The sequence below is a fragment of the Eptatretus burgeri genome, chromosome 3, assembly GCF_056783735.1.
Source record: "Eptatretus burgeri isolate ZD-2024b chromosome 3, Ebu_testis_v1, whole genome shotgun sequence".
Classification (NCBI taxonomy): domain Eukaryota; kingdom Metazoa; phylum Chordata; class Myxini; order Myxiniformes; family Myxinidae; genus Eptatretus; species Eptatretus burgeri.
Genome location: NC_140963.1, coordinates 93,169,477 through 93,191,976, shown reverse-complemented (window position 1 = coordinate 93,191,976; position 22,500 = coordinate 93,169,477). Strand labels below are relative to the sequence as shown.

The window sequence follows — 22,500 nt, the reverse complement described above, 5'->3', positions numbered from 1 at the left end:
ACCGTGAACAAAACCACAATTAAAAGTTAGGCCGAGTCCCTGGATAGCACGTGATAAGACTGTAAAAAGGGGTGCCAACCTTGAGCAATCAATAAAAATATGAAAAATAGTTTCTGTGGCACCGCAGAAGGGACACAATTCTGTGTTATCGGGACATATACGATGAGATAAAACATTGGATGGTAAAATGTAATGTGCCAGTCGCCACTGCAAATCTCCGGAGCGCTTGGCAGTGGGTGCCTTGTACATAACATGCCAGTTGATCGAAGTAGAATGAGTGGTCTGAAGCATTCTCCCCCAATGTGCTTGTGGTTCCGCAGGTCTATCGGGAACAAGGGTTTTAACACACAAAGCGTAAACAGAAGATTTTTCCATCAATTTAAAGGAGGTGAAACCTTGAAAATGAAGCAAAAGCTCTGGAAAGGGATGTTGGGATAAAGAAAGGTTAGCTTCCACCTGTGGAATCCATTTCAGATTGGTTTGCTTGAAAAAGCGCAGAATCACAGAAAAGATTCTCCCAATAATTCGAATGGACCTCACTCCAGTGGCCACAGCGACGTCAGCAGCTGGCTTCCACTTGTAAGGAGAAGGAGTTCTGAGATCTTTTACCTTCGTACATCCAGCATCAATAAACTTCTGCACAAGAATATAATTGCTGCAGAACCCTTCAAAAATGGGGTTTAAAAAGATAGGCTCATTTAAAAACATTTCCAGGGAGTAGTCATTGTTATTTCGGCGAACAGTGACTGCCTGCCATGCCTTCAGCATGCTTCTATAAAACAGGGGGACTGATGCTATATCAACTTTCTTGGTGTCAATAAGGAACAGCTGCTGATCGTAGCCGAGTTTCCCCGCCTGCCGAAGCAGGCAGTGAGCCAAGGCCTTCCACGAGACGTCCGTGTACAGCAATCTGCGAAGCGAAAGGAGGCGGAAAGCCATCATCTTGCTGGTGATAGCAATCAGCCCCTGTCCTCCTTCAGCAACAGGCAAGTTTAACACACCAGGTTGGAGCCAATGCTTTCCTCCCCAAAAGAAGTCAATAAGAATTGATTGTAATTTTTTAAGAAACAAATCTGGGGGCTGCAGTGCTATAAAAACGTGCCAAAGCATTGATGCTGCAAGGTTGTTTATAACAAGGGTTCTGCCCCGATAGGAGAGTTGACAAAGTAAGCCCTTCCACTTTCGTAAACGTCTCTCAGTTTTAATTACTAGAGATTCCCAGTTTTTTAAAATGAAGTTCTCAGTTCCAAGAAAGACGCCTAGGTAAAGAATTCCATCCCTTTCCCATTTAAGTTTCTCGGGAAGAGTCGGAGGAATGGCGCCATTTTGTGGACCAAGATGGAGAGCTCTGCTTTTTCCCCAGTTCACTTTTGTGGAACTTGCCAAACCAAATTCATGAATGCAACGGACCAAGGCTGAGACGTCCTCATTCGAGCGAACGATTGCACAAAGATCATCTGCATAAGCAATCACTTTAAACGGGTTCGCCATTGGTTGAGGAAGGAAACCAAGAAGACGTGCACGCAACCGAACGAGCAAAGGCTCAATCGCAAGAGAGTACAGGAGGCCAGAAAGAGGGCACCCTTGATGAATGCCTCTATTAACCGGGAAAGGGGGACATAAAATGTTGTTAACCTTTAAGAGACTAAAAGTGTTGTTATACAGTAACTGCACATGAGAGATAAAATTTTCCCCAAAACCAAACCCCCGTAAAACAGAGAAAAGATAAAAATGATCAATGGTATCAAAGGCCTTTTCTTGGTCTAAGAACACCAACCCGACATTCCTTTGCTCAAGAGAACAGATGTCAATTATATCACGCACAATGAAGATACTGTCATGAATTGTCCTCTTCGGGACACAGTAAGACTGATCTGGGTGTACGATCTCCTCGATTATGGCTTTAAGGCGGTTGGCAAGGGCTTTGGAAAATATTTTGTAGTCTGCACAGAGTAATGAGATGGGACGCCAGTTGTGTGGTTGCTGAAGGTCTCCTTTTTAGGGGATAAGGGCGAGGACAGCCCTCCGGCAGCTTAATGGCAGTGAGCCTGATCGTCGACCGTCGATTATAACCTCAAGTAGTTCTGGTCCGAGGAGGTCCCAAAAGGTTTTATAAAATTCCGCAGGAATTCCATCCAGGCCGGAGGCCTTACCCGAGGGTAGAGTTTGAAGAGCAGCTTGGAGTTCCTCCAAAGTTACTTCCTTGTCCATTTGTAGAACTGCAGATTTTGACAAGGTAGGTAAGGAAGAAGTCAGCACTGTTACCATTTTGTTGTCGATTTTCGGAGCACGATAAAGTTCAGTAAAGTAGTGTCTGAGTGAGGCTCTGACATCTTTTTGATTGTGTGTTATCCTTCCTTCCTTTGTCCTTACTGAAGTTATCTGCTGACTTCTCTTTGTTTGATCTTCCAGTCCAAAAAAGAACTTAGAGGAGGTGTCCAGGTAGCACAAATTCTCCAGTCGGAGACGAATCAGCGCTCCTCTGGCTCGCTTTGCACAAAGTCCAGCAAGAAGAGCTTTTTTCTTCGCCAGCAAGAGGTTGGTTCTTTCATGATTTGAGGCCAAGAGGTTGGTCTGCAAATATAATATTTCTTTGGCAAGCAAGGATTGAAGGGCAGAGTCATATTTGGTGTGGTAGGCTCCATATTGTTGGCAAAAGGATCTTATTTGCACTTTGACGTTGTCCCACCATTTTCCAAGGCAGGGGAAGGAAGTTTTACGTTGGAGCAAGGCTCTCCAGAACACACCAAAGGCATCGACAAACAGTTGGTCATCCAAGAGGCTTGCGTTGAAGGTCCAGTAGGCAGCACCACGATTCTGAACTGGTTGGTGAATACGAAGTGCGACCATGTGATGGTCTGAGAAGCCGCTCAGAGTAATGTCCATATTGCTCACAACATTTAAAAAGTTACTGTTGATGTAGAAACGGTCCAATCTTACAAGTGATAGGTGGCCTTTTGAACACCGACTCCACGTGTATTGGCGGAGAGAAAGATTGCGGATTCTCCACACATCAACCAGGGAAAACTTGGACAAGGCTCTCAACAAAGGCGCTGCGCTTGCTGGGTGCGGCTCCTCTCCATTACGATCAATGGCGGGGTCCATCGTGCAGTTAAAATCTCCACCCAAGCAGACAAGTCCATCAAAGTCAATATGTACAAGAGAAGTTTCTAAGTGTGTGTAAAAGGCGAGTCTCTCCGTGCTATCGCTCGGTGCGTAGACATTCAGTACGGTGTGTTTAAAGCCATTGTGTGTGAAGGTGAGTGAAATCAAATACCCTTTGATAATCTCATTAAAAACAACACTGGGACTGCAAAAGGAAGGTTGTAAATAAACAGCCACCCCAGCCCTTGGGTGTTCCAGACTACTAAAAAACCATTTTCCCCTCATTGTCCTTTGCCATTCACTTGCACAAGAGGAGCTGCATCTTGTTTCTTGCAAAAGCAAAACATCAATGTGATTTGTCTCAACAAACTGTTTAACTTCTGCTTTACGGATGGAGGAGCGTCCCCTATTAATATTTAAACTCGCTATAGAGAAGGCCATAGGCTAACATAGAGTTTGGGTGTGTCAAAAACTTAGTCTCTCTGTGTCTGCAGCTCATTCTTTGCTTTGAGGATGCATTTCCTGAGTCGATACACTTGTGATTCCGTCACACCAAGCTGTCCGGCTTTGAGGAGCAAAAGCTTCGCAGAGATTATAAAGCCGGATAAGTCAGGGAAAAAGTTTTTAATTTTAACATGTTTCTTACGAAAGGTGTCATGAAGAAACTTTATGATATCGGCAGGTGGAACACTGGTAACACTCTCCGAATCTTGGGAAACTGGATCATTCCATGCTTCAGCACTGCCACAAGAAGCAAGTGATGAGTCCCCGTCCGAATCATAATCCGAGTACTGATTGGTGTCCATTACATTAACGTTATGCTCCAAAGATGGAGCTGATGGTTTAATAAGGGAAGTCTCACATTCCGCTTCCAAAGGGGGAGGAGTCGGAGGAGTCGGGGAAGGAAGAGTGGAGGGAGGAGGAGTAGGGGGAGGTGGAGTGGGAGGAGGAGGAATAGGGGGAGGTGGAGGGGTGGGAAGAGGAAGAAGATTAGAAGTGGGAGGGGGAGGAGGAGGAGTGGGAGGGTGAAGAGGACGGGGAGGAGGAAGGATACCAATGGAAGGAACGTTATATTCCGCTTGAGATGAACCTGGTGTTTCACTAGTTGAAGCTTTACACCCTGATTCAACCAGGTTTGGAGTAATTGGTGACTTAGAAACGGTACACATTTCACTGTTGGTCTTTTCAGGGAGGGGGGTTACAGTGGATTCGGTGTTAATATCCAAGGTGCCTGTGACTATGGGAGTGGTCACGTGTGCTCCCTGCTGCACAAAACCAATCTCCTCCTCATGTTCACTAACCCCACCGACAAAAAAGTCATCATCCTCTGGAGCAATTACATCAAATCGATTTTTCGTTTTAAAAAGAGCATCTATTGTTGCTTCCAAACACGAGTCATTATTCTCGGCAGCCGGCGCCATCTTTTTTGCACAGCTCGCCGTCACATCTTGACTATTGTTATCATTTAGATGCTTCAATTTATGTTTCCTTTTTGAAGGAACAACGGTGAAGCTTTTGTCATCTGCCAGGGGGGGATTTACCTCCACTTTCGACGGCCCAGGCAGATTGTTCGAGTTTGAAGCGTCACCAACGTGCCCAACTCTAGATATACCACTATTCGTCTCAATGGGTTCGACCACACTAGATATGCCACTTAATATATTCTTGGGGCAATCGCTTTTTAAATGTCCCGATTCACCACAGATAAAACAAGTTGTGGTCTCCGTTGCGATATAAATCTGGTAATTGCGGTTTTTATTTTTTAAAGTCATAACTGCATTGAGCGATTGAGCGTTGTTTTTTAGAATGATATAGCAATGACGTCGGAACGACATGATGTGGCGAACCGAAGCGTCAGAGCGCAGACGAAGTGGAATCATGGAGATTCGTGACACAACTGTGTCAAAAACGCTTAATGCAGCTACAATCTCCTCACTCGAGAAGAAGGGCGGGATGTTAGACAGTGTTAATTTTACCGCCATCGTATCGAGATAACTAACGTTAACGAAGACGTCCGGCGGAACGGATAGACCGGTTTCGACCGCCTGAGCCACGTGTCGCTCCTCCGACAAGAAAACCACGACACGTTGGCTCATTTTCGAAGCAGCGAGAACATTCTCGATTCCTACGAGCTCTCCCAGAGCCATCACCACGTTCTGAACACTAACTCCATCAGGTGGAGTAAATGTCACTCCATTTTTCCGAGTGAGTGACTCGTACACACTATTGTGCAAACGTCCGTTTCCCATAGCTTAAAGCAAAATAAGAGAAGTTTAAGTTTAACAAAGGAAAACCGTCACAAGCAACCAGCAAGTGGGGTCAAATGAAGTATAAGGGAAAAGAATAGTGTAAGGAAGAAGCGAAACCACCGATAAACGGCGGGCCCATGAAAACAAGGCAGATGAAAAAGTAGGCCCAGAAACCCGAAGGTTTCAAGGAAAACCCACAAAGCACCGACCGTGCGCGCTCTCCTTCTCTCTCTCTCGTCTCAGCAGGAAGGGAAACAGCGAAAGAACTCCACAAACACGTACGGGGACACAGAGGGAAACGAAATAGGGACAGGAACAACACTAACACAGCACAGTACTCACAGCTGCACACACAGAGCCGCCATGATGCCACACCCATGCACGACTCACCAACGACCAGCAGGGGGTGAGAGAGAGAGAGAGAGAGGTCGAGGTCGAGGTCGAGAGGTCGAGGTCGAGAGGTCGAGAGGTCGAGGTCGAGGTCGAGGTCGAGAGAGGTCGAGGTCGAGAGAGGTCGAGGTCGAGAGAGGTCGAGGTCGAGAGGTCGAGGTCGAGAGAGGTCGAGGTCGAGGTCGAGGTCGAGGTCGAGAGAGGTCGAGGTCGAGGTCGAGGTCGGTCGAGGTCGAGGTCGAGAGAGGTCGAGGTCGGTCGAGGTCGAGGTCGAGAGAGGTCGAGGTCGGTCGAGGTCGAGGTCGAGAGAGGTCGAGAGAGGTCGAGGTCGAGGTCGAGAGAGGTCGAGAGAGGTCGAGGTCGAGGTCGAGAGAGGTCGAGGTCGAGAGAGGTCGAGGTCGAGGTCGAGAGAGGTCGAGAGAGGTCGAGAGAGGTCGAGGTCGAGAGAGGTCGAGGTCGAGGTCGAGAGAGGTCGAGGTCGAGGTCGAGGTCGAGGTCGAGAGAGGTCGAGAGAGGTCGAGGTCGAGAGAGGTCGAGGTCGAGGTCGAGAGAGGTCGAGAGAGGTCGAGGTCGAGAGAGGTCGAGGTCGAGGTCGAGGTCGAGAGAGGTCGAGGTCGAGGTCGAGAGAGGTCGAGGTCGAGGTCGAGAGAGGTCGAGGTCGAGAGAGGTCGAGGTCGAGAGAGGTCGAGAGAGGTCGAGAGGTCGAGGTCGAGAGAGGTCGAGGTCGAGGTCGAGAGAGGTCGAGGTCGAGGTCGAGGTCGAGGTCGAGAGAGGTCGAGGTCGAGGTCGAGAGAGGTCGAGAGAGGTCGAGGTCGAGAGAGGTCGAGAGAGGTCGAGGTCGAGGTCGAGGTCGAGAGAGGTCGAGGTCGAGGTCGAGAGAGGTCGAGGTCGAGGTCGAGAGAGGTCGAGGTCGAGGTCGAGAGAGGTCGAGGTCGAGAGAGGTCGAGAGAGGTCGAGGTCGAGGTCGAGGTCGAGAGAGGTCGAGGTCGAGGTCGAGAGAGGTCGAGGTCGAGGTCGAGAGAGGTCGAGAGAGGTCGAGGTCGAGAGAGGTCGAGGTCGAGGTCGAGAGAGGTCGAGAGAGGTCGAGGTCGAGAGAGGTCGAGGTCGAGGTCGAGAGAGGTCGAGGTCGAGGTCGAGAGAGGTCGAGGTCGAGGTCGAGAGAGGTCGAGGTCGAGGTCGAGAGAGGTCGAGAGGTCGAGAGAGGTCGAGGTCGAGAGAGGTCGAGAGGTCGAGAGAGGTCGAGGTCGAGAGAGGTCGAGAGAGGTCGAGGTCGAGAGAGGTCGAGAGAGGTCGAGGTCGAGGTCGAGAGAGGTCGAGGTCGAGAGAGGTCGAGAGAGGTCGAGGTCGAGAGAGGTCGAGAGAGGTCGAGGTCGAGAGGTCGAGAGGTCGAGAGGTCGAGAGGTCGAGAGGTCGAGAGGTCGAGAGGTCGAGAGGTCGAGAGGTCGAGAGGTCGAGAGGTCGAGAGGTCGAGAGGTCGAGAGGTCGAGAGGGGTCGAGAGGTCGAGGTCGAGGTCGAGGTCGAGGTCGAGAGGTCGAGGTCGAGGTCGAGAGAGGTCGAGAGGTCGAGAGGTCGAGAGAGGTCGAGAGGTCGAGAGGTCGAGAGGTCGAGAGGTCGAGAGGTCGAGAGGTCGAGAGAGGTCGAGAGGTCGAGAGGTCGAGAGGTCGAGAGGTCGAGAGGTCGAGAGAGGTCGAGAGGTCGAGAGGTCGAGAGGTCGAGAGAGGTCGAGAGGTCGAGAGGTCGAGAGGTCGAGGTCGAGGTCGAGGTCGAGAGAGGTCGAGGTCGAGGTCGAGAGAGGTCGAGGTCGAGGTCGAGAGAGGTCGAGGTCGAGGTCGAGAGAGGTCGAGGTCGAGGTCGAGAGAGGTCGAGGTCGAGGTCGAGAGAGGTCGAGGTCGAGGTCGAGAGAGGTCGAGGTCGAGGTCGAGAGAGGTCGAGGTCGAGGTCGAGAGAGGTCGAGGTCGAGGTCGAGGTCGAGGTCGAGAGAGGTCGAGGGAGGTCGAGGGAGGTCGAGGTCGAGGTCGAGGTCGAGGTCGAGAGAGGTCGAGGTCGAGGTCGAGGTCGAGGTCGAGAGAGGTCGAGGTCGAGGTCGAGGTCGAGGTCGAGGTCGAGGTCGAGGTCGAGGTCGAGAGGTCGAGGTCGAGAGGTCGAGGTCGAGAGGTCGAGGTCGAGAGGTCGAGGTCGAGAGGTCGAGGTCGAGAGGTCGAGGTCGAGAGGTCGAGAGGTCGAGAGGTCGAGAGGTCGAGAGGTCGAGAGGTCGAGAGGTCGAGAGGTCGAGAGGTCGAGAGGTCGAGAGGTCGAGAGGTCGAGAGGTCGAGAGGTCGAGAGGTCGAGAGGTCGAGAGAGGTCGAGAGAGAGAGAGAGGTCGAGAGAGAGAGAGAGGTCGAGAGAGAGAGATAGAGAGATAGGTCGAGGTAGAGAGAGGGAGGTCGAGAGAGGTCGAGGTCGAGGTCGAGAGAGGTCGAGGTCGAGAGAGGTCGAGGTCGAGGTCGAGAGAGGTCGAGGTCGAGGTCGAGAGAGGTCGAGGTCGAGAGAGGTCGAGGTCGAGGTCGAGAGAGGTCGAGGTCGAGAGAGGTCGAGGTCGAGGTCGAGAGAGGTCGAGGTCGAGAGAGGTCGAGGTCGAGGTCGAGGTCGAGGTCGAGGTCGAGGTCGAGAGAGGTCGAGAGGTCGAGAGGTCGAGAGGTCGAGAGGTCGAGAGGTCGAGAGGTCGAGAGGTCGAGAGGTCGAGAGGTCGAGAGAGAGAGAGAGGTCGAGAGAGAGAGAGAGGTCGAGAGAGAGAGAGAGGTCGAGAGAGAGAGAGAGGTCGAGAGAGAGAGAGAGGTCGAGAGAGAGAGAGGTCGAGAGAGAGAGAGGTCGAGAGAGAGAGAGGTCGAGAGAGAGAGAGAGGTCGAGAGAGAGAGAGGTCGAGAGAGAGAGAGAGAGCGCGAGAAAGAGAGAGAGGTCGAGCGAGAGAGAGAGGGGGAGAGAGAGAGAGAGGTTGAGAGAGAGAGAGAGGTCGAGAGAGAGAGAGAGGTCGAGAGAGAGAGAGAGGTCGAGAGAGAGAGAGAGGTCGAGAGAGAGAGAGAGGTCGAGAGAGAGAGAGGTCGAGAGAGGTCGAGAGAGAGAGAGGTCGAGAGAGAGAGAGGTCGAGAGAGGTCGATAGAGAGAGAGGTCGAGAGAGGTCGATAGAGAGATAGGTCGAGGTAGAGAGAGGGAGGTCGAGAGAGGTCGAGGTCGAGGTCGAGAGAGGTCGAGGTCGAGAGAGGTCGAGGTCGAGGTCGAGAGAGGTCGAGGTCGAGGTCGAGAGAGGTCGAGGTCGAGAGAGGTCGAGGTCGAGGTCGAGAGAGGTCGAGGTCGAGAGAGGTCGAGGTCGAGGTCGAGGTCGAGGTCGAGAGAGGTCGAGGTCGAGAGAGGTCGAGAGGTCGAGAGGTCGAGAGGTCGAGAGGTCGAGAGGTCGAGAGGTCAAGAGGTCGAGAGGTCGAGAGGTCGAGAGGTCGAGAGAGAGAGAGGTCGAGAGAGAGAGAGGTCGAGAGAGAGAGAGAGGTCGAGAGAGAGAGAGAGGTCGAGAGAGAGAGAGGTCGAGAGAGAGAGAGAGGTCGAGAGAGAGAGAGGTCGAGAGAGAGAGAGGTCGAGAGAGAGAGAGGTCGAGAGAGAGAGAGAGGTCGAGAGAGAGAGAGAGGTCGAGAGAGAGAGAGGTCGAGAGAGAGAGAGGTCGAGAGAGAGAGAGAGAGGTCGAGAGAGAGAGATAGAGAGATAGGTCGAGGTAGAGAGAGGGAGGTCGAGAGAGGTCGAGGTCGAGAGAGGTCGAGGTCGAGAGAGGTCGAGAGAGGTCGAGGTCGAGAGAGGTCGAGAGAGGTCGAGGTCGAGGTCGAGAGAGGTCGAGGTCGAGGTCGAGAGAGGTCGAGGTCGAGGTCGAGAGAGGTCGAGGTCGAGGTCGAGAGAGGTCGAGGTCGAGGTCGAGAGAGGTCGAGGTCGAGGTCGAGAGAGGTCGAGGTCGAGAGAGGTCGAGGTCGAGGTCGAGAGAGGTCGAGGTCGAGGTCGAGAGAGGTCGAGGTCGAGAGAGGTCGAGGTCGAGGTCGAGGTCGAGAGGTCGAGGTCGAGAGAGGTCGAGAGAGGTCGAGGTCGAGGTCGAGGTCGAGGTCGAGAGGTCGAGAGGTCGAGAGAGGTCGAGGTCGAGGTCGAGAGGTCGAGGTCGAGAGAGGTCGAGAGAGGTCGAGGTCGAGGTCGAGGTCGAGGTCGAGAGAGGTCGAGGTCGAGAGAGGTCGAGAGAGGTCGAGGTCGAGGTCGAGGTCGAGGTCGAGGTCGAGGTCGAGAGGTCGAGAGGTCGAGAGGTCGAGAGGTCGAGAGGTCGAGAGGTCGAGAGGTCGAGAGGTCGAGAGGTCGAGAGGTCGAGAGGTCGAGAGGTCGAGAGGTCGAGAGGTCGAGAGGTCGAGAGGTCGAGAGGTCGAGAGGTCGAGAGGTCGAGAGGTCGAGAGGTCGAGAGAGAGAGAGAGAGGTCGAGAGAGAGAGAGAGGTCGAGAGAGAGAGAGGTCGAGAGAGAGAGAGAGGTCGAGAGAGAGAGAGGTCGAGAGAGAGAGAGGTCGAGAGAGAGAGAGGTCGAGAGAGAGAGAGGTCGAGAGAGAGAGAGGTCGAGAGAGAGGTAGAGAGAGAGAGATAGAGAGATAGGTCGAGGTAGAGAGAGGGAGGTCGAGAGCGAGAGAGAGAGGGAGGTCGAGAGCGAGAGAGAGAGGGAGGTCGAGAGCGAGAGAGAGAGGGAGGTCGAGAGCGAGAGAGAGAGGGAGGTCGAGAGCGAGAGAGAGAGGGAGGTCGAGAGCGAGAGAGAGAGGGAGGTCGAGAGCGAGAGAGAGAGGGAGGTCGAGAGCGAGAGAGAGAGGGAGGTCGAGAGCGAGAGAGAGAGGGAGGTCGAGAGCGAGAGAGAGAGGGAGGTCGAGAGCGAGAGAGAGAGGGAGGTCGAGAGCGAGAGAGAGAGGGAGGTCGAGAGCGAGAGAGAGAGGGCGGTCGAGAGAGCGAGATAGAGCGAGAGATAGAGATAGAGATAGAGATAGAGATAGAGATAGAGATAGAGATAGAGATAGAGATAGAGATAGAGATAGAGATAGAGATAGAGATAGAGATAGAGATAGAGATAGAGATAGAGATAGAGATAGAGATAGAGATAGAGATAGAGATAGAGATAGAGATAGAGATAGAGATAGAGATAGAGATAGAGATAGAGATAGAGATAGAGATAGAGATAGAGATAGAGATAGAGATAGAGATAGAGATAGAGATAGAGATAGAGATAGAGATAGAGATAGAGATAGAGATAGAGATAGAGATAGAGATAGAGATAGAGATAGAGATAGAGATAGAGATAGAGATAGAGATAGAGATAGAGATAGAGATAGAGATAGAGATAGAGATAGAGATAGAGATAGAGATAGAGATAGAGATAGAGATAGAGATAGAGATAGAGATAGAGATAGAGATAGAGATAGAGATAGAGATAGAGATAGAGATAGAGATAGAGATAGAGATAGAGATAGAGATAGAGATAGAGATAGAGATAGAGATAGAGATAGAGATAGAGATAGAGATAGAGATAGAGATAGAGATAGAGATAGAGATAGAGATAGAGATAGAGATAGAGATAGAGATAGAGATAGAGATAGAGATAGAGATAGAGATAGAGATAGAGATAGAGATAGAGATAGAGATAGAGATAGAGATAGAGATAGAGATAGAGATAGAGATAGAGATAGAGATAGAGATAGAGATAGAGATAGAGATAGAGATAGAGATAGAGATAGAGATAGAGATAGAGATAGAGATAGAGATAGAGATAGAGATAGAGATAGAGATAGAGATAGAGATAGAGATAGAGATAGAGATAGAGATAGAGATAGAGATAGAGATAGAGATAGAGATAGAGATAGAGATAGAGATAGAGATAGAGATAGAGATAGAGATAGAGATAGAGATAGAGATAGAGATAGAGATAGAGATAGAGATAGAGATAGAGATAGAGATAGAGATAGAGATAGAGATAGAGATAGATAGAGAGAGATAGAGATAGAGATAGAGATAGAGATAGAGGTCGAGATAGAGGTCGAGATAGAGATATAGGTCGAGATAGAGGTCGAGATAGAGATATAGGTCGAGATAGAGGTCGAGATAGAGATAGAGGTCGAGATAGAGGTCGAGATAGAGATAGAGGTCGAGATAGAGGTCGAGATAGAGGTCGAGATAGAGGTCGAGATAGAGGTCGAGATAGAGGTCGAGATAGAGGTCGAGATAGAGGTCGAGATAGAGGTCGAGATAGAGGTCGAGATAGAGGTCGATATAGAGATAGAGGTCGATATAGAGATAGAGGTCGATATAGAGATAGAGGTCGATATAGAGATAGAGGTCGATATAGAGATAGAGGTCGATATAGAGATAGAGGTCGATATAGAGATAGAGGTCGATATAGAGATAGAGGTCGATATAGAGATAGAGGTCGATATAGAGATAGAGGTCGATATAGAGATAGAGGTCGATATAGAGATAGAGGTCGATATAGAGATAGAGGTCGATATAGAGATAGAGGTCGATATAGAGATAGAGGTCGATATAGAGATAGAGGTCGATATAGAGATATAGAGATATAGAGATATAGAGATATAGATAGAGAGATAGAGAGATAGAGAGATAGAGAGAGAGAGAGAGAGAGAGAGAGAGAGAGAGAGAGAGAGAGAGAGAGAGAGAGAGAGAGAGAGAGAGAGAGAGAGAGAGAGAGAGAGGTGGAGAGGTGGAGAGGTGGAGAGGTGGAGAGGTGGAGAGGTGGAGAGTGTACTGTACTGAATTGGGAGATGCTTAGCAGGCAGACACGAAGCGGAGGAACAGTCGAGCCGGGCTGTGTTGCACGAGTGCGAGCCAGGGCGTACTGTGCCCGCGGCTCTCCTTTATTCCGTACGCGGTACACTCACGAGCCGGCCGACTCCAGTATTACTACCACGCCTCAGACGGCGTGCACACCTCATATCCCTCGCCGAACCCCACGGCCACTCCTCCACCATCACGCCCATCATGCATCATCATCATGCCCCTCCCCGCGGGCATGACTACACCACACTCCTCCCTCCTAAAAGTATGATTATTAAATGATCAGTATTATAAGAAGCATGCAGAACACGAAGGATTTCGTATAATAATCATGGAAATAAAATGAAAATAACAAAGTATAATAGCACATCACATCATATAATGCGTGGAAGCGAGCTACTGGAGAAGCACAGCAGCACGACTCAGCAAACCCGCCCCCAGGCAGACCTGAAACAGATAAACCTTTCGAGGCCGGACCCCCGCTGTCTGGAACCCGCGGCGCCACCGCCAGACCCAACCGACTGTGGGGGCGCTGAACAGCACCCTTTGCCGGAAGCAACAAACACTCCCCAACCTTCATGCACCATAATCAGTTAAGATTCCACCGCATGGCCAAAACGGCCTTGAGCGCACCCAGAGAGCCACGCACCAGGCGCCAGGCACGTCTGACCTCGCTGAAAGCAGAGGTGGGGGTAACGCCGACCAGCGCACGAGTCCCGGCCCCGAGTCGATCTCCGAGACCCACACGGCAGTTAGACAGTAGTAATTCCATTTAAACCCCACTTCAACCATAAGCTCGTTATAAATCAATAGGAATAACATTCGAAGCATCGTAAATTCATTTTTCCGTATAGCGCGCTTTTTTGATAAAATCCCAGCACATGACAAAGCAATTACCTGCGGCCTGGAGCAACTGGAGGCTAACAAACCTTCTTTATTCGCCCCCACATCACATTGACCATAATCCAATTCCCATTGACTGATCTCCGCCACATCCACTTTTATATGAGAACTGCTGGCATTTATTTCAACAACGTTAAACTGCATCACTAGAGCAAGGAAAAACACATATGCCATGAACAACAACCCACAACCCACATCACGAGTCCGCTTCTTGGTTGTCGACTTGATGCTGCGACTCGCGACTCCCTTTAACGCCACGGGCCCACCGCCACCTGTTGAAGCTGCCTGAACCACACCGATGCGCATTGCCTCACGAACCCTGCCGAAGCGCGGGAACTCATCGCGAAAGCTGATATGGCTCTCGCCGCTCCTGGAGCGCACCTCATCGCCGCAGGCAGCAACGAACGGTGGCTCCCGCTGCATCGACGCGGCTCCCGCCGCCAGCGCCTCGCCCTCGGTATTCGACGAAGGTCTCGAAGAGAGCACTGGCACATCTGGAGGCACGAACCGGAACCCGTTCCGACCCAAAAGGGTCCGGCTCGCCGAGCCCGGCTCCTGCTCCGGCTCACCGGCATCATCATGCCCCGGCTGCAGGCTGATCTCCAGGTCACTGGGGTCCTGCTGCGGTGCCCCTTCGCTCCCGGTGCGATCGTGCTGCGGTGCCCCTTCGCTCCCGGTGCGATCGTGCTGCGGTGCCCCTTCGCTCCCGGTGCGACCGTGCTGCGGTGCCCCTTCGCTCCCGGTGCGACCGTGCTGCGGTGCGCGCTCTCGTCCCGCACCGCTAGGCGTGCGAGCACCCTGCGGCACTTGAGCCATCGCGCGGACTTGCGCGGTCACCGGTGTCTGCTCGATAGATGAAACAGTCGCGATCGCCGAGTCGAATGTGATGTCGGTCAATGGCTGCTCGCAGACAATGTCAATGGCTGCTCGCAGACCAGAAATAAAATGATCTCTGAACCGTGCCGGATGCTCCTCTGCCGTGAATTTGCACGGCACAGCCGAATGCGATGCGCGGCCAGCACGAGTGGACTCAACTCGACACCCGATCCGTGCCTCGCTCACTTCCCCCCCCCCTGCCACTGATCTTGTCATTTCCGGATCAATCGCAAGCAGGGTTCGACGCGGGACGGAAGGATCGCCTCGCACACCGCCATCTATGACCGTAACAATGGGCGATGACCCTCGGCCCACACACCGTAGACGACCTCGAGAGCCCAGACCGCCGTCCGAGTGATTGCATTGCCACGCTCGCCCACGACCCGCGCCGCAGACCGTGCGCATGGCCGTGCGTGCCTGGCCCATCGCGATGACCCCTAGACCATCTGCTGTGTCCCGACCATCGAGACCTCGGATATTCTCCAGAGCTTGCGCGACGTCAAACGCCGCGTTCGAGCCGAAACGCGTATCCTCGACAAAACGAACAAGAAAATGAACCAAATGAACGAACGTTGCCCACTCGACGTGGCCGAAGTAGATTCCGACGAAGGCGGGCACGCGTACGTTTGCCATGCACCGACCCTTTGCCATGTTCGCGCCGGCGAGACCTTTGGCTCCGTAGCCTGGAACCGCACGGGTCATTTGCCGCCCTTACACACGTCGATCCGCCGATCCTCGTCGCCACTGTACTGTACTGAATTGGGAGATGCTTAGCAGGCAGACACGAAGCGGAGGAACAGTCGAGCCGGGCTGTGTTGCACGAGTGCGAGCCAGGGCGTACTGTGCCCGCGGCTCTCCTTTATTCCGTACGCGGTACACTCACGAGCCGGCCGACTCCAGTATTACTACCACGCCTCAGACGGCGTGCACACCTCATATCCCTCGCCGAACCCCACGGCCACTCCACCATCACGCCCATCATGCATCATCATCATGCCCCTCCCCGCGGGCATGACTACACCACAGAGAGGTGGAGAGGTGGAGAGGTGGAGAGGTGGAGAGGTGGAGAGGTGGAGAGGTGGAGAGGTGGAGAGGTGGAGAGGTGGAGAGGTGGAGAGGTGGAGAGGTGGAGAGGTGGAGAGGTGGAGAAAGAGAGAGAGGGAGAGGTAGGTGGAAGAGATGACAACATCTAACTCGAGTTATGGTCTGCAGAAATATTTTCAAAGGGCACATGACCTTTGACCTGTTCAAACTAAAATTGAATCAGTTCATCTTTGTATTACAGACCAGTAGATAATTTGTGCTTGGAAAAGGTTACATTTGCTGTTAAGTTTCTTGTTAAGTCACAACAACAGCAGCAACTATCGGGGACACCTCTTCGCAGTGATTTTACCCCCCAACACGTCAGGGGCCAAATCTTCCCCATTCTTCCCTGCTGGCTGGATTCGTCAGAGTGCCAATCGATCCCCATGGACTGGTCCTTTCGCTTGTCTCTTCTAACTCTGTCATGGCCCTGACTTTGTGAAGACAGGGGTACACAACCCTGGACATGGGGGATGTCTTGGTCGCTCCAGGGAGATCGATCAGCTGTCTCCATGCTGCAGGCTTGTTTGAGAGAACTGTTCAAATTTTAGAATTTAGAAATCTCACCGAAGTTGGCAAATGGGTTTTTTCTCTGACAATATGTTGTCAGAGAAAGAAGACTTCACAACACGAAGAAAAAGGCAAGGAGTTTGAGAATGGAAGGGGAGAAAGGATGACAAGGAGAGCACAAAGATGTCGACATGTCCTCTTGAGCTGCCATACTCTGTTACAAGCAGTGCATATGATTTTAAAACAGACATAGCCAGTGAAGGAGGAAGTAGGGTCTTCTGTATGTGATCCTGGGAAGGTTCAGCAACTTGCCTATTCCTTGACCAAAACAGATCAACATTAACCTGCTGTACATTGCAATGTGGAGATTCAGCTTTGCTTCTTATATTATATCCTGCGAGGTATTCTTCACTGAACTCCCTCGACTCGGGGGACCTACCCGTCAGACATTGCACTGCTGTCATCTTGGCAACGATTTCAAAGCTGTTCCTTGTATTGCCTCATTGGTGCCACTTTGGGTGATTTACCCGCCATTTGAGAAGGCACTTGGCTGGTTGACTGGTGCATACTCTGAACATATTCGTCCCTCCAACTTCTCCTGTCCAAGTAACACATCGTCCTTTACAGCTTGGAGTTCTTGGCTTAATCATCCGTCATGCAGCTTCACCTATGGACTCTGGTTCTTCTCCATGCTTCGGTGATACGAGGACTTCACCTTCTGAGGACTTGTAAAACGTGACTGTCCAGTCGGCTTCATCCTGTGAGCACCCACCGACTAGATCCTTTCAACTGTGCTCACTGCTGACCTTTCACCCATTTATAACCCACTGGGGTATGAACTGCTTGCTTGAGATAAATTGCCACATGGAGAGTCCTCATAAGTTAGCTTATAGCTGCAATGTTGGCTGTGACTTTGTACTTCTTTAATTTGGGGATTCTTAGAAGAGTCAAGAAGTGTTACATTTAATTAGTGTGACTGTGCTGAAGGTAGCAAGTAGGGATTAATAAATATTCCTTATAAAGTTGCCCTCCTGTCTCCTGTTGGTTTCACCCTTAAAACAACACTGAGGGCTTAGTCCTGTTTTTATTTATTTTCTGCCGTGACACCCTCAGGGTTACTGGTGCACTCACTGCAGTGCCCCAAGGTCAACACGTAACAAAGTCCATAAATGTGTCAAGTATGGTTCATAAGTTATTGCAGTAACAGATTTTCAATTAAAAGGCACTTGACCTTTTGAACCCAAAATCTAAAATCGGTTCATCGTTGCATCATAATACACCTTTGCACCAAGTTTGTTAAAACATCCAGTCAGTGGTTCACAAGTTATCACAATAACAAAAATTTATCACGGACGGACAGATGCACAACCAAAAGCAAAATGCCTCTGGCACCTGAGGAATCATAAAAAAGTGTCTCTGGAACGTATCCATTCGTCTAAATCAAATTTGTCAATAGACACTGAATTTTATCCAAATAAAAAGTAGCTCAAGCAATGCAAACTTTATTATCATGCCCCAAAATAAGAGGCTTGCAAGAATAATGTACAAGGTGGAAATCAAGAGTAGCCTTTTCCACAATGGATTTTAACAACAGCAGCAGCAATAACAAAAAACCGAGTACATTTACTCCAGTGGGAAACAAGGTGCTGCTGACATTTTGTTCACCCTTTGTCAGAGAAAAAAAGGTTCATATCATCTTCGCTGCTGACACAGACCATCACAAGCTTTCCCACAATAGACGTCTGCTTATCAGTCGCCAGGTGGGACTCAGTGTGTGATGATGGCAGCAACAGAACAAAGACACAGTGATAGGTCCTGTTTTTAATGCCTTTAAAACAGAGGAATGAAACATGAAGCAAAAATATGATAAAGTGAAATATATGTTGTGCCGAAGATCGTCCTTCTCCTGCATGTAATATATTTACAAGTTCCTCAATTGGAATAAATAAAAGAGATAGGAAAAAAAAAAAAAACAAGGACACTAGTCTTAATGATTTCAACACAAAATTATAGTAAAAATCTTGGTGATGTTATTTGTTTTAATGACAGCTTACAATATACTGTTATAAAATATAGATCAAACTTAATATTCAAAGAACAGTTACTTTAATTTTGAAGTTTATTTCCTTGTAATGTTTCAGATGATTCGGTTTTTTTCAGCAATCGAGGTGCACCAGCGACCACAGACAACGTTCAGAGCTGGAACTGCTGTTTTGAAAATTATGCAACTCTATGAACTAGATAGGTTCCCTGCTTTCCCTAACAAGATACCATTTTCAATCATCCAGAATCAATGTGTATCTAATGCTTATGCACACTGATGGAGAAAATTACCCCAGCTGCTCTCATCCTTGCCTCTTGCACAAAGCTCAGTCACCACTCCTTGTGGATTTAATTCCTCTCAACAGTTACTGACAACATTTATCTCTTCTCACTGTTTACCTGCAACATTTGTCTTCCATATTTAAACAAATTTCAAAATCTCTGCTGGTCCCAGTTGATTTGTTTTTCCTGGACCTCGTCTGATCAACAGAACATATTTAAGACTTGGAAAAAGTACTTTTCCCAGAGTTGCTTCCTCCAAAAAATAAAATAAAATTAAATTGTAATATCATTCTATATACATATATGTATATATATATTTTTTTTAATTTTTTTTTAAGCCACAACAGGGTCAAGTGTAGAATAAGTTGTCCCATTTTCTTACAAAAAAAGATTAAAACAAACAGGTTCCATAACATCTTCCATTTATATAATTTTTTTTTTTTTACATCAGGCAAGACAAGAGAAAAAAAATCATGGTCAGCAAAGTTACAACACAAACTAAAGGATATTGGATGCAAGCAAAGAGTAAAAGAATGGAGAAATGGAATGCAAAAAACTTTCAACAAAAACAAACTTTTATACAAAGGCTCAAGGATAAGCAATGAAAGTTAAGAGTTAAAAATATTGCATTTAACATTTATTATTCAAAATTAATAATCCATACATCCATCCCATAGGTTTTAAAGCACATACGCACAAAAAACAAACAAACAAAAAAAAAACCTATGCTTTGGAATCAGGCACGGTAAGCTAAGCACACTTTCCAGTGGTGGCAATTAAAAGTAACGGATCTTTAACCCAAGCAAACGGAGTCTGGAATATTCGAAAAACCAGAAGAGACTTGATGAAGCAAACAAATTATTATTATTATGTATATATATATATATATATATATATATATATATATATATATATATATATATATATATAAATATATACATATATATATATATATATATATATAAAATATATACAAATATATATATATATATATATATAAAATATATACATATATATATATATATATATATAAAATATATACATATATATATATATATATATATATATATATAAAATATATACATATATATATATATATATTATATATATAAAATATATACATATATATATATATTATATATATAAAATATATACATATATATATATACATATATATATATATATATATAAAAAATATAAAACATACATATATAAACATAAACTTGTACGTACAAAGTTGCTGTGCCACGCATTAACAATCCCAAGTTAAACAAAGTCAAGAATGTACAAAAAGGAATTTGTCCATGGCTGAGTGGAGACTCTCGAATGATGGCTGCTACCAACAAAAGCAATTTCATTTCACCGGATGCAAGATGAAGTCAACATGAAGTTTCATTTCCATCAACTTGCGTGCCTTGAATGGGGGGGGGGGAGGGAAAACATCCACCAAGGTTGGATGAATATTCACATTCATTCACATCAGCCTATTTTCAGTCCACAGCAAGGCAAAGGCCTTCCTCACTCACGTTGGGAATGTTGGCATACTCGCCACACTTGCCAAGTCTGGGTTCAAGAGAAGGATAAATAATACTTTTCTGAAAGTAAATGTATTACTTTCATAACTATTCTGATCAAACCAGACATCACAAAAGAGCGAGCAGAACGTGATGTAGGCTGAGACGCTCAGCTTTTAATGCATTTACTTACATAGAATAGTTTTAAAAAAATTACAAGACATTTACCCGTTGGAACTCTCCTTTTATCACTTCAAACTTCCAATGTTCATGCACAGCCCTTGCGGTGTTGGTTCGGTCAAACGGTTCTGTGATGCAGAGACCACAAAAGGTCCAGTATTAGAAACCACAACAGTCCTCTGGCAATAAAAACAAAAAAATATTTTCCACTCATTGAGGAACTCCCACCTTCTATACAGATGAACTTGTTCCACCATTCGTTATCCAGTGTCCGGCAGAGCGTCTTTCCTTCTCTGATCGATATTATCTTCTCAGCCCAACTACACACACACAAAATGCACTTCCTATTTTCACAAGATCACAACACAACATGAAACACATTTGAGATGGTGCAAGCACCAAATTATTATCTTTATCAACCCTCCAAAATGGCTTCACTGAACACCATGACATGCAAAATGTTGAGAGTTTGTTCTGCAAGTCATCAGGTCAATTCTAACCATTCCACAACCCCACAATGAGTGCGACACCAAATAAGCGGTCATCTACATATGTTACAGGCAAGGGTGGTGGGAGGAAAGCAGTGTGAGTAATTGGGAAAATGAGGAAAAATGGGGTGGGGAAGAGATAAACATCATAAAGGGGGGTGGGGGTGGGAAGGAGGGTTGCTCCAAATTTACTCAAATTAATCTTTAAACAGACATATTATGATTTTATGAACGAATATGTTGACCATGTACAATTCGCTGATGAACAAATGAACCAATGCTTGCTAACTGAAAATCATGATTGAAGAGCACTCAATTTCATGAGTATTTGTTTTTTGATAACAAGAAATACTTGCACTTGCTCCCTGCAGGAATGGCTAGGGGGCCAGGGCGAGAGGGGAGATGGCGGTGGCAGTGGGTCATGCGGATGGCGATGGGTTTATATTCTTCTTCTTATTATTCTTAAACGGCCACAATTATCCCCATATTCTTGATGGGTTGGCCGTGGGAAGCTTGGCCCAAATTTTCACAAACCAGCTGCCCAGGCCTCATGCTCGAGTAAGGTGAGAGCAGGAATTTGGAATTTGTTCATAGCTTGCCTACTCTTCGCGAAGGACACTGCGAGATCTTTAACGTCCACCAACTTATGTCGGCAGAAGGGATGCCCAGTTTAACGTCCATCCAAGGGACAGCACACATTTATGAATCACTGGGATGACGATTTATAGCTAGCTGAATCGGGATTCAAACCCAGGCTGGACAGCTTAGAGGCAAGTGTGCATTACGAATGGGGTGATGCATAAAATAAAGGTCAACATTTGGCTGAAAGAGTGTCAGGGGCAATATCGCTTGTCACACTTGAAGCCATGGCTGAAAAACGACATGCAGTATGAGGCCCCAACATATGTTTAGAAGCAATGCATATGCAGTTCACAAAATCTTATAGATAGAAAATCGGACAGGCACGGGGATACATCATTCATTTGTAAAGACTCATTTGAGCACCTTCCCTCCAGGCCGAGCACATTGAGCCGGTTCTGATTCGTTATTGCGTTTCCCACAGATTAAACATAGAATGCTTCAAGGTCGACAGGGGTGTGTTCCCTTACCAATCAGCTTGTAGAATGCTCGCGAAGTGGCTTAAGCACTTCAGCAAGCACTCCAACAAAATGATCGACAAGAAAGGGCTGGCTTGGCAAATGATAGCAGCAAGCTTCATGGTAATGGAACACATCTCTGGTTTGCTCCAAATTTATTTCAGTTGCAACTGTTTAAAAATGTAATCATACATTGGAAAAAATTGACAGAATAGTTTGTGGTTATAATAATGTTTACTTGCAGTTGGTACTGTGCCCCCCAAAAATAGGAACTGAGCTATTTATACACCTTAACATGGAGTTTGTTCAAGGCGGAAAACCCCCTTGGGGAGATAAGTTAAGTCAGTACAACCTCAATCCATGCGACCCGAGGTCACTCTGGAAAGTTTGGTTGAGATTGGATAAGTAACGAGCAAATGCATCATGGTCAGACGGACACCAAATTGCCATTTTAGTCACCATTTAATTATTATAGCCAGATCAGGTCAAGTATGGGAGCATGCGCCGGAAAAGCACGTCACTGCGTTCACTTTCCGCTGGTACAACAGGGGGCCTCCGTCTGGCCATCCACCAGGCAGATGCCTGGCCCATCCCATCTCCTTAAGATGCCAATCAACGTACTGCAACCACGAGGCACGCGGTCAGCCCATTGGCCTCCTCCGCTCACGAGGCTCCCTCGCTGAGAGAATCTGGTGAGCAGGATCAGCATCAGGAAAGCAAGTGACATGCCCATACAGCCACAACTGACACTCAGACTATGCAGGTAACAAATCTCATCTGAGTCTCTCTCAGCAACCGCTTGTTGGACACAAAGTCCGACGAGCGATAGCCAAGGATTCTCCGAAGAGACCTGGTACCAAAGGCATTAAGTCTCCATCTCAGATCCCTGGTCAGAGTCCAAGTCTCACGTCCATAGAGCAAGACTGGAAGCACCAAGGACCTGAAGACTCGTATTTTCATCCT

At 48.3% G+C, this 22,500-nt stretch overlaps 2 protein-coding genes across 9 annotated transcripts in view; one reads left to right on the top strand and one right to left on the bottom strand.

The window, feature by feature from the left end:
- LOC147030455 (uncharacterized) overlaps nucleotides 1–22,500 on the top strand; it is a 74,166-nt gene that overhangs the window by 29,855 nt on the left and 21,811 nt on the right. The window lies entirely within an intron of this gene.
- The window catches only part of TENT2 (terminal nucleotidyltransferase 2), a 104,629-nt gene continuing 101,558 nt past the window's right edge, over nucleotides 19,430–22,500 (bottom strand). For all 7 annotated transcript variants that reach the window (XM_085874518.1, XM_085874514.1, XM_085874516.1 and 4 more), the window contains 3 exons: nucleotides 20,181–20,272; nucleotides 20,001–20,080; nucleotides 19,430–19,672 (listed from right to left, as the gene is read on the bottom strand). In XM_085874518.1, coding sequence (XP_085730644.1) covers nucleotides 19,613–19,672; nucleotides 20,001–20,080; nucleotides 20,181–20,272 — 232 coding nt within the window. In that variant the 3' untranslated portion in view covers nucleotides 19,430–19,612. The remainder of the gene's footprint in view (nucleotides 19,673–20,000; nucleotides 20,081–20,180; nucleotides 20,273–22,500) is intronic.